The sequence below is a fragment of the Mus caroli genome, unplaced genomic scaffold (genome assembly GCF_978045245.1).
Source record: "Mus caroli unplaced genomic scaffold, Mus_caroli_1 scaffold_13, whole genome shotgun sequence".
NCBI lineage: Eukaryota > Metazoa > Chordata > Mammalia > Rodentia > Muridae > Mus > Mus caroli.
This window is the reverse complement of record NW_028227268.1, coordinates 7,165,693-7,178,292: the sequence shown is the minus strand read 5'-3', so window position 1 is coordinate 7,178,292 and position 12,600 is coordinate 7,165,693. Positions and strand designations below refer to the sequence as shown.

Sequence of the window (12,600 nt, the reverse complement as noted above, 5' to 3'; positions counted from 1 at the left end):
ACCAACTGTATTTGCCTGCAACTACAGGAACTGGGTGCCTGAAGGGGAGGCTGGGGCTGAATGAAGAAAAGCCAGCGAGAGAAATACAAAGACCAAGACAAAGATACTGATCAAGGCCCAAAGTTTACTTAAGAGTCTGAGCTGATAGAGGGGGAAGGCCCATCCCCTACCACGCCAGGTTCTTGATGTTTTGTCTCCAGGTTATCAGCACTTGGTTGCCAGGCTGTTGCTTATTCAGGAATGTCTCAAGAAGTCAGGTTCAGGCTCTCAGTGGGTAGCAGCATCTTGGAGAAAAGTGCTGAGGTGGCAGAACAATAGACCTATGTAGGTTGGAAGACTCCACCCTAGGTGGTCTCCTTCACAGTGGAGGTCTGAACAGGTCTGAACCAGCATGCTCAAGGCTGGGGGAGGCTACACTAAAGATCTACATCTATACCTTTAATTGGTGCTATCTTTGGCCTTGGTTGGAGCTGCTTCCTTCTTCTGTGGTGTACATGACCATCAAGCCTAAAACACCTTCATCCCAACCCATGGCAGGGAGGGAGAAGAAAAATTTCCACAGCCAGATTTTGAGGAGGAGAGTGCCCTGAATTCTGTTTTCTGTGTGTGGCATTGTCTCTTGATCAAGAGTTCACGGCAGCTTTGTTTACCTGCACAAGACCAAGTCTGCAAGATCAGCTAGTGTTCCATCAGGCTGCACAGTTACCCGAGAGTTACAGAAAGAATAAAAGAAATGACCGGGGTGGGGGGAGGGGAGGAGACTTGAAGGGGAACAGGGAACACATGACTAAGGGGGTGGGAGGGTGGGGTCGAGGTGGATATGATACAGTGATGTTGTACACAAGTGTGAACTTACCAAGGAATAAGGAAAGGTATCCAATTAAAAATCTACTTAATTTTATTTAAAGAGATTTATTTATTTATTTATTTATTTATTTATTTATTTATTTATTTATTTATGTGAGTGTTTCATCTGAATGTACACCTGCATGCCAGAAGAGGGCATCAGGTCTTTTTACAGATGGTTGTGAGCCACCGTGGGGTTACTGGGAATTGAATATAGGACTTTTGGATGAGCAGCTGGTACCATTGAGCCATTTCTCTAGCCCGAAATTACTTAAATATATAGGTGTTTATTGGGTAAATTCTCTATGTGTTTAATACAGCACAAAGAATCTTCTAAAAGTCTCAGAGCATTCTCAAAAATACACATTTCCTGGCTCTTCTCGGCCACTAGAGGAGCTGTGTCTAGGGACATGGCCTTGATGTCAACAGACTTCACTGGTTCTCATAACAGGGCCAAGAGCTGCTTCCCCCAGAGGACCTCTGAGGCCTGTTCACCCAGAGTACTGCACCAAGCATGCTCAGGAACAGGGGCAACTTCAGAGACACCAGGATCCAGAAGTGGGGGCTGCTCAGAAGAGACCTGTAAGGGACAGAGTCACAGTAAGCTCACTTCCCAGAAGGTGACAATAATGCCCTGTGCTATGTGACTGCTTCTTAACCAGGTCTGTGTCCACAGAGATCTATGCAAGGACAAGAAGAAGGACGACCAGTGTGATTAATACAGAGCCAAAGAAGTAGTCTTGAACTGAGGGCCTGACCTGCTGTCTTGAGACTAAGCCCATGGGCCTCTCCCCCTATGGTCTATAACAGTGCAGGAATTTCCTCCCCAACCCATACTCAATTCTCTTCTAACTACTCAATTCTCTCCTCCCATCTCTTTTGGTGGCATTTATTTATTTATTTATTAAATTACTTACTTTTTAAAAAAATATATTATGTAGCCTTAGCTGGCCTGGAACTCATTATGTAGACCAAGATGGCCTTAAACTCATAGAGATCCATCTGCCTTTGCCTCCCAAATACTGGGTGGCTTGTGTCATCACTCCTAGTGGCTTAATTATTTTACATAGTTAATTGTGTGTGTGTGTTTACTCATGTGTGTGTATGCAGGTACACATGCATATGCATGAATGTGGGCATCAGAGGAATGACCTTGGTCATTCCTCAAGAGTCACCCCTTTGTGTTTGTTCTGAGACATGCCTTGCTATGCAGCACTGGCTAGAATGGAATTCACTATGTAATCCAGGTTGGCCCTAAACTCCTAGAGCTTGCCCTGCCTCTGCCTCCCAAGTGCTGAGATTCAAGGTGTGAGCCACACAACTGGCCTATCTATCTCATCTATCTTGTTTGTGACACAATCTCTCACTAGCCTGCAGCTTGCCAAGTATGCTGGCTAGTCAGTGAGTCACAGGCATTCTCCTGTCTCTTCCTCAGCAGCTCTGGTATTTCAAGTAGGTGCTGCCCTGCTGACTTTTCATGTAGGTGATGTGACTCAAACTCAGATGTACTTCACCAGCAGACCCATCTCCACAGAGCCATTTGTCTAGGCCCTGGATGTGTTAAGGTAGAAACCGCTTGGCAGCAAGCTAGGTCACTCAGCAGGTCAGTATCTGAGTGTCATTTCTGTGTATCGCAACTGGCACTCACAAGACCCTCTCAGGTCAGCCCGAGATTGGGAAATCCATATAGGAGGGAGATACAAACAGTTCCACCTGTGCTCTCTCACTATGACCCCTGCTCCCCATCCAAAGGTGTCAGGGATGTCAGTTCCTCACCGAAGCTCAGGGCTGGGAGCAGGAATTGTGTCGTCTGTGGTCACGTTGGGCTGAGTGTGCACTGGTGAGGATGTGGGGGACGCCGGAATGTTCATACCGTTCCCAGGGCTGGAACCTTTGACTGGATCAAAGGATGTAAACACAAGACAATTCCCATGACCTCCACTCCATGCCTTACCCTCTAAAGCCTCTGTCACTCTGCTTCACACAGGTCCCTAGGGGCATGTGAATGGCTGCCTGACAGCAGATCAGCCACATGGACAACCAGGTGAGGCCAGGGATTATCTTCCCAGCCCATATCATGGTGAGCAGTCTGGGTGGCATTTGCAAACATGAACCCAGTTTTCTTAGAGAGGACAGCTTAAGTGTCCCAAGTGTCTTAAGTGACAAGACCTTAGTGAGTAACAGGTCCCATCCAGCCTCAGCCACACCTTTTGCCTCCTTGTCCACCATCTTTCTGGGGACAAACAGGGTAGTGGGACTCCATGTCTGCCTGGCCCATTCATTCCTAGTGTCAGCCAGACAGTCTTCTCTGAGGAATGAGGATATGAAAAGTTCTAGAAAGGCAGATGTGTGTAGGCCCCTGGGGAGAATGGCCTTTACTGGAGAGTAGTGATGTCAGTGGGATCGAAGTTCCCAATCTTCAGTACAATCCCACAGAGGAGGTTTCAGTGAAACATATAAAGGGAAAATCAAAGTGGAGGACCAGGCACCTGAAGCTGGGTATGGTGATAAATGCTAGCAATTCCAATGCTGGGGAGGCACAGACAGGAAGATCAGGCATTCAAGATGTATCCTAAGTACACAGTTAGATAGTGGTTAACCTGGGCTACACAAGATCCTCTCTTCAAATAATGATGATGGTAATGGTGATGAAGAAGGAGAAGGAGAAGAAGAAGGAAGAAGAGGAATTATAAAAAGGAAGGGGAGAAGGAGGAGGAGGAGAGAGAGGAAGAAGAGGAGAAGGAAGAGAAAGAGGAGGAGGAGGAGGAGGAGGAAGAAAAGAAAAAGAAAAACTTGGATTAACAAAGAGGATGGGCCCTTTCCTTCAGTCCCTGTCACTGCCTCAATCCTTAAACTGATGCACCAATTTGGTTTCTGTGAAAATGGGAGGCTCCATTAGAGGAGAATCAACTACAAACTTGGAGAATATTGGAGAGCAAAGTAGCTGAAAGCCTGTCTTCTGTCCTGTTTGACCCTCAGCCCAAAGAAGAGGAACCTTGGAGGGATTCTCTGAGTTTCTTCCAGCAGTTAATGGTTCCTTGGAGAGGGGACATAGGGGATCTTGGAGGGGGTAAGTGGGTTCCTTGGGGCACTGAGAAACTCCATAGACTGCCTAGGCTCCTCCTTGTGTCTCTGGTGGTCCCTCAGAAGTCCCAGAACCAGTGATGAAGCTGGTACCCAGAAGGGAAATGTGTACTCTGACCCAGGTCAGAGCCACCTTTGAGAGAGGGGAGCTGATGAGCTAGGGTATCATTCATCTATGGAGAATGGAGACAGGGCCAGAGACCTGGGAAAGTGTACTTGAGTCTTAACAGGACAGGAAGTCACAAAGAGCCAGTGATGTGATTCAGAGTCTGTTTCTAGAAAGTTTCAGGCCTGAACCTGTCCCATGGTGCACAGAGAATCCCCACCAGTGGCTGATGAGATAGCTCAGGGGGGAAAGGCCCTGCTTACCAAGCCTGATGACTTGAGTTTGACCTACAAGGTGGAAACAGAGAACTGACCCCCAGAAGTTCTCTGTTCACTCACACACACCAAGGGAAGTCCCCTAGAAACAAATACATGAACAAGCAAACAAATAAATAAAATAATAAAGTCGTTTCTAAGGACACAGGTCCCCACTGTGCCTGTGTGCGCACACACATGTACTGGTGTACATATAGTATCACACGTACCACACATGCTCTCACAGAGGCACGTGTGCACTCACACTCCCTGTCCTGAATCTCTCACTAGCCAAGTTCAGCATGATGACGTTCCTGGCTTCCTTCTTCCATAAGGGAATGGTAGGCCTGGACTCAGGCTGCCCTGGCAGGAGGGAGGCTTACCTGGGACCACGAACAACTCAACCTTGAAGGAATTACCGATCCATAAGTAGGCATCATAAAAAAATCTTATATCCACCGCACACTTGTAGGTGCCTGCATCCTCCAGGGTGAGGTTCTCCAAGGTCACTGTGAAGGTGAGGTTGTCTGGATGGTCCCTGATGGTCACTCGGCCATTCCTAGCTTCTTCTGAGCCACTGGTCTTGACAATATCTTTACACACTAAATTAGGTTTCAATCTGCACCAGATTTTGTTTTTAGTTTTTAATTTCTCCTCATACTGACAGGATACACTGAGCGACTCCCCCACAGTGCCTGTGACATTGCTGGGACCACGCACGGGGAAATGGCCTGGAAAACACAAATCTCAATTCTGCACCCTGACAGCTGGGTAGTAGGAAGTCTTCCCTTGGGTCAGGTCTTAGAAAACCCTCTAGTCTTGAGGAAACCATGAGAAAGGAGACAGGCTTTGTCAGATTAGGAGTCAGGACTGAGGTCATAGAGAGATTATAAAATAAATAGATTATATGGTTATGTAGCAATGACTATCACAGGTGACCCTCTCAGTTGTCCTGAATCTGCCTCAGGTGTGGTAGACATGACTGTATTGTGCAAAGAAACCTGGTAGCCCCTGGGGAGCAGATGCTCCCAGTCCTGGATACCACCCAACCCCACCCTTCCTGCTTCTCTCTAGACCCCTCTGCCTGTGTTGGCTTCTCTCTCTTTCCCTCTCTCGCACCTCCCATAGAATTTCTTCTTTAAAGTACACTCAATACACCTACCTCCGTGCGTATCTGAAACCAGGGAGAGTAGCAGAGCTGAAGGCAGCCACAATCTTATTTCTCTGGGGTTCATTTCTTCAGCTTAGCTGTCTCTTGCACCCACACCAGGGCCAAGAGAGGAGAAGGAGATGTCTCCTTCTAGACAGTAGAATGCCCTCTTGCCTAGTTCTCCTTTCTGTCCTCTGCTTCCTGGTCCCTGGGTCTCACTGAGGCTCCAGATGAACAGGTGCAGGAAGGGTTCTGTTGATGTTCCAGGCCTCAGAGGCTTTGGTTCCTACCACACCCAACAAGTGGGGAAACCCACGACTGGGGACTGATGATGCCATCTGTCCCCTAGCCTTTACCCAAGAGCTTCAACCCTCCTGCCAGTGGCCTGGGGAGCATTTCCGTTTCTGGTCAGGTTGACCACCCTCTGTGAGAAGCCCCTTCCTGGGTGGATTGGAAAGGTGCCATTCTGTTGCTCTAACTGTGTGACCATAGAGCAATCACTTCCTTCCAAATATCAGATTATAGGGCACTCTTACTCCTTGGGGTGTCTAGGACCATTTCCGAGTTCACACTGCTGGTCAAGGTCATGCTGTGACCCGATCCCTTAATTAGAATTTGTCTGGGTGCTGTGTCCCCACAAAGAGTTCAGACCTGTAGGTCACAGCTTTCTCTAATCTTGTCTTATTCTGTTTGGTTTGTTATTTTTCTGTGGCAGAATTGCTATCCTAGGATGGCCTCTATGTAGGTAAGGAGGACCTTGAACTGTTCCTCCTACCTCCAACTCCTGAGTCCAGCAGTTTATGGTGTTTGTCACCACAGCCCATCCATGCTGTGCTCAGGATTGAACCCAGGGAGGGCTCTGCGCATGCTAGACAAGCTCTCTGCCAACTAAGATGCATTCACAGCCCTGATTATTTGAGACAGTATCTCACACTGCAGCCCAACCTGGGCTCAAATGCAGTATTTAGCTGAAGCTAACCTTGAACTCAGAGAAATCTCCCATCCCTTGAGTGCCAGACCTAGATGGGAACCACCATGCATGACAGCTCTCTCTTCTTGTGTCTCTGGGCTCCATATCTAGACATGGATATGATTTGGGATAGGTGCTGTGTGGCAGAATGGAAGAATGATCTCAGATCTCTCCTTTCTGATGACTCAGTTTCCAAGTGCTGGCCATCCACTTCCCTTTCATGTTGGGGAAGAAGGGAAAAGGGGAGTCTGAGAGCCTGGTGAGCCACCTGACCGTAGAGGTACCGACACCCCTCTGATCTACAGCCATATCCGCAGGCTGTGGTGACATTTTGAGGGGACCTTTACACTTAAGGTTTGCTGGGTTTGGACTCTCCTGGGTTCATTCCTGAGCACAATCCTTATTCCACTCACTTCCAATCCCCATTGACACAGAATGCAGATGTTTTCCCTACTAACACAGAATGCAGATGTTCTCTCACTGTATTATTCTCTTGGCTCTCACTGATTGACCATCAGGGTATCTGCCTGCATTTTTCTATGTCCACTGTTTCTTTATGCTCTACAGAATATCAGATCAACAAGAGCTCAGAAACCACTTTTTGTATTCACTCAGGACTCTAAGGCATGGTCACTGCTTGCTCTCTGTGTCTAATCACTGGTCTATTGCTGTGAGGACACACCATGACCACAGCAGCTAGTATAAGAGAAAACATTTAACCAGGGCTGGCTTGCACTTTCAGAGGCTTGGTTCATTGTTATCATGGTCAGCATGGTGGCAAACATGGCAGGTATGGTCCTGGAGACAGCAGAATGACATCCTGATTTTCAGGCAGAGAAAGAAAGGCAGAGAGAGGTGAGAAAGAGAGAGAGATGACAGATGAGCGGGAGCAGAGAGAGAGACTGAGAGAGTCAGAGGAAGAGAATGATCAGTGCAGAGAGAGAATTGATCAATGATCAATTGTGTGAGCTTTTTGAAACCTCTAAGCCCACTCCCAGTAATACACTTCCTCCAAAAAGGGCCACAACTCCTCATCCTTCAAAACCTATCAAGCAGTCCCCCTCTCTGATGGCAAAGCTTTTGAATATATGAGCAGGGGTTAGGGGTGGTTGTGCTCTGATGGCAAAGCTTTTGAATATATGAGCAGGGGTTAGGGGTGATTGTGCTCTGATGGCAAAGCTTTTGAATATATGAGCAGGGGTTAGGGGTGGTTGTGCCAGTTTGTGGAGTCATTCTTATTTGAACCACCACAGTATCCAATAAGCCCCAGTGTGTCCTAATAGCATAAGTGGGTGGTAGATTCAGAATCAGCATGCCTATGCCTACAGGTATCTGCTAAATGGTGGGATTTTTAGAGGATTTGATGCTGGCAAATTCATCGTGGTGCCCTGGCAGCTGAAGCAGATGGGCATGAGGCTGGAGGCCCCCTTTGCACAAGCAGGTGAGATCTAGCTCTAGGAAGAGCAAAGCTGAACAAAAGGACCTAATGCATTGTTCTGGATTTGAAATTGTTTTCACATTTGAACCAGGTCAAAATGTCATGGGCCTGGGAAGAGTGTGTCAGGGCCCTACGAGGAAGGAGCATTGGTCAGAACTCACCCAAATGTCTCCATGCTTCCCCAGAGGAGACAGCCCGAGCACTAGGGTATCTGTGCCTAAGAAAGGGAATAGTTAGACATCAGGGAATTCTCAATACTGCTCTGAACCAAGGGGCACAGGAGCACTTCACCTCCTGTCCTGAGCTGTGGATAATGGAGACCAGAGAATGTGGGTGTCACATTCAGGACTGTTCTATTGATGACCTCTGACCTCTGGTATTTCCTCAGCACAGGACCTGACTCATAACACAGCACACAAATCATAACTAACTCAGCAATGAGATCAGTCCAAACACTCTGTTCCAGAAGCGAGGGACGTAGTAATGGGGAGTCACATTCCAGGTAGAGTCACAGAACCTCGTCCAAGTGGTAAATCATTGTACCCGAACAACACAATGCCACATTCCCTCTGGGCAGAACACTTCAGTGCAGACAAGGGACTGAGTGTTGGTGATAGTCCATAGCTGAATTGCCAAGTGAACCTCACGCTGATATTCAGTGGCTCTGCAAGGGGCTGTACTGGTTAGATAAGCCTTGGGCAGACAAGGAAAATGCATAATAAGTTATATAGAGTCACAAAGAGATTTATAAACACATGGTTGTAGCAGAAAGTCCTGTATGACATGAGCCATTTCCTGTGACCCTCTTATGGCCATGTATAAGCCCCAGTGCATTGAACCCCTTAGATTGGGTTTAGTATATAATCTTGCTATCTTGCTTGCTATTCTTATTGGCATTATTTCATTAGTAATTGTTGTGTTTCCACTCATTTTTAGAGTTCTTCTGAGACCAAGGTGGGGCATTCTAGAACTTCTTCTAAAAAATTTAAAGGGGGGAGGATGCCACACCCACTCCAGTGAAGACTGCGTGGCAGGCCCAAAAGCTTGGACACAGTCCTGAGGCAAAGTGTTTCACAGAAACTTAGCCTCCTGGAACCATGGCATTCCCATAGCACGAATGCTCCAAATTTGTCCCTGCAATAGTGTGGAGGGTCTTGCATGCTTCTTGCAGTATTTTACTGGATAGGAGCTAGAAATCCCAGGGAAAGCTTAGCAAAGTATACTGAGAATGCTCATTACAGACATGAATGGCAGCCTACATTACATAATAGTAGAAAGAAGGTGGGTTGTGGTCTTAGGAGGAACTGTAATATTATTCATGAAAGGGTTAGAAGTATGGAACTCCCCTGGTGCATGTTTTTCACTAGGCCCACAGGAATAGCATAGGTAGGTAATTACTAAGGGACCCCTTCTGGTGGGTTTAACAATAGACTAACACTTCATCAGACCTTTAACATGGCTCCTGTGAATAGCTGACTTTTGATAGGGCTGATCTTATCTCATTTGTAAACATTGCCTGGATCCTGCCATCTTTTTGTATGCATTTTTTGTTTTGTGTCAGATAATGTCAATGTACCTTGGCTGATGTGTCACCTACCTTCTTTGTTTTCCTTCTGTATTATATGTCTGGTGCTCGCTTTGAGAAATTACATTCAGATGCAACACTTTCTCTGGTGTCCATGTCTGTTTTGTCATCTGCCAACTCCTTGCTCACCTCTGCCGGTATCCTGGTTCCCAATGCGTGGAAAGACCAACTGAATCCAGTCCGTGGCACCCTGACTCTGTCCCAGATGCATAACCATTGATAAGGTATGCATGGGGTATGTACGGCTGTGCAAAGTGTGGAGTTCATAATTACATCTGATGTATTATGTATATATGCATCATGTCTGTAGCATGTGTGGCATGTGTCCTGTGCATAGATGTATGAGGTATGGTGTATATTAGTGTATAGTATATATGTATCTTTTGTGGTGTGTACACTATGTACTACTTATATGTGTTACATGTATGCTGCGAGTGGTGCATACATGTGTGTGACATGTTTAGCACATGTGAAGTATATTCATGTGTATATTTTATAGTACACACATGCCAATGACTCCCTTTGATCCTGAAGATGTTACAGTTGCAATGATATAAGTGCCTTAGTCAGCCATGCCTTTTCTGTGTAGCTATAAGTCAGTGATAGACCAGCCTGCTTCAAGTGAGTTCTGGGACTATGGCCCCACCCAGGGACTGGCCCTGCCTCTGGGAGCCTCTCTCTCCTGATAGAGTGCAGGACTGGAATTATTGTTGCTCCACATGCCTCTCTGGAAGGCAGAGAGGAGTGGGAAGGTGGGGAGGCATGGGTGATGATGCTCCCTGCATACACACACACACCATCTGTAACTGCCTGTGGACACAGGCTTGGAGTCATCAGTATTTTACCACAGTTGCTGCCAAAGCAAAGCCCCAACTCCAGACTTCCACAAGCACACAAATTTATTTCCTGCTCTCGAGAAGAATGAGTCAGCACACACCAACCACTTGGCCAGGCTGAAGATGCCTCCTGTCCACTGTAGGTCACAGGAAACCACATGATGGCTCTTACAGCCTCAGTGGAGGGGCAGAGGGACATGTGTCACATAAACTCACATCATCAAGGGGCGTGGGGAGTGTGTGTGTGTGTGTGTGTGTGTGTGTGTGTAAAGAACTTCGTTTTCTGCAGTAAACCACAGCTATGGTGGTTCAGTGAATCTGAGAGAGACCTTGGGGATTCCTGAAACAGCAGGAAGGTCAGACTGAACTCAGGTCTATTTATGGAAATGTGCCGGGACCATTTGCTTTGGGCAGCAAACAGCATGACCATCAAACTGGCTCCTGTAGAAAGCATGTCTACCAGACAGATCCTGGAGCTTTGGCCCACAGGAGTACGAGGGACAGTGGTGAGGGAGTGACAGAGTCTATGTGTGGTTGATGGGACATTGTCTGAGTTAGTTAAGGCACAGTCACCAACATCATAGATATTTCTCTTATTTCTTTACACTACCTGACATCATTCTAAAAAGAAAAAAAATTACTTGCATTTTTGTCACAGGTATTTGATTTTTGTTTGTTTTTAATTAAATTAATTAAAAATTTGATACTGTCTCTGTTCCCAAGCTTGTTTTCAACCTTTGATCCTCCTATCGCAGCCTCCCAAGTGCTAGGGTTATAGGTAAGTGCCGCTACATATAACTATTATTGTCATTTTTGACTCTCAGACAGGTTTTTCCTATGTAACTCTGCTAGACTTGAAACACTCTGTGGAGGTCAGGCTGGCCTTGAACTTGCAGCCAGCCTCCTGTCTCAACCTCCTGAATTAGGAGGGTTAGATACACATACTTCCATATTTAGTTGATTTGTTTGTTTTACAATAATTAATTTCTGGGGCAGTGAAGACAGATCAGTAGGTAAAATCCTTGTAAGTAGGAGGAACTGAGTTCAATCACCAGAATACAGTTAAAAAGAGTCAAGGCCTGGTGCGCATGCTGGAATCCCATGGCTGAGGAGGCAGAGACAGCTGTATTCCTGGGGCCCACTAGCCAGCCAACCAGGACAAGTCAGCCATGATGACCCTAAGTGGATGGTGCCTGAGGAACAACTCAACTTGAGGTTCTCCATCCTCAAGTGCTCATGTGCCCCACTCACGTGCATGTGCATCTCATATGTGTATGCACTCCACCCTATATGCACACTCACATACTTAATCACACTCACACATACACACACATGCACACATACACTAACTCATTCACAATACACACTCACAAATCACATACTTACCAATACACACACTCACACATACTTACACACACATATACAGACCCACACATACACGCACACTCACACTCTCACACATTCACATACACACACACTCAGACATACTCTCACATTCACATACACACTCACACATACATTCATGAACTCACATGCACAAACTCTCACAAATGCACAGACACACTCATACACATGCTCACTCACACACTCACATACATTCACATGCACTCATACTCACACACTCAAATATACACCCAAACACACTCTCTCACACACGTACACACTCACATACACACTCACCCACACATACTCTCACATTTATATACACACTTACACATACGCTCACACACTCACATGTGCACAAACACACACTCACTCACTCACTCACACATACACACACATATACACAGACCCACACATACACACATTCACACTCACTTTCACAAATATTTACACACATACATAATCTCACACACTTACATACACAGTCATTCACACACACATATTCATACACTCACACACATGCACACTTGGTCACAGATACACAAACATACATATATACTTACACACATATAAAGACTCACAAACTCATATGCTCTCTCACACTCACACATACTAAAACTAACATTTAAACACACACTCACACATACATACACACACTTACATATACGCACTCACAAATAGACTTATTCACACACTCACAACATATATACTCACACACACTCAAACACACACTCATATATACACACTCATAAATAATCACATACACACACTCACAGACATATACACAAATGCACAACCGTATATACTCCCTCACACATGTTTACATATACAGAGAATTTTCGGCTCTCTAGAAAACTTCACCACTACTACATCATTTTCCCACTAAGTGTCTAAGAGTAACACAGAGTAGCAAGTACAGATCTGAGGAGGAATCTTTTGTATAAACAA

At 46.0% G+C, this 12,600-nt stretch overlaps 1 protein-coding gene across 1 annotated transcript; it reads right to left on the bottom strand.

Annotated features, from left to right (window-relative positions):
- Positions 1-1,146: 1,146 nt before the first annotated feature.
- On the bottom strand, positions 1,147-5,525 carry LOC110306095 (CMRF35-like molecule 6). The gene is made up of 4 exons (XM_029484143.2): positions 5,453-5,525; positions 4,674-5,021; positions 2,623-2,743; positions 1,147-1,426 (listed from the first exon to the last, which is right to left on the bottom strand). Exons 1-4 carry the CDS (start codon positions 5,523-5,525, stop codon positions 1,279-1,281), a joined length of 690 nt encoding a protein of 229 aa, XP_029340003.1. The 3' UTR covers positions 1,147-1,278.
- Between the last annotated feature and the right edge of the window lie 7,075 nt (positions 5,526-12,600).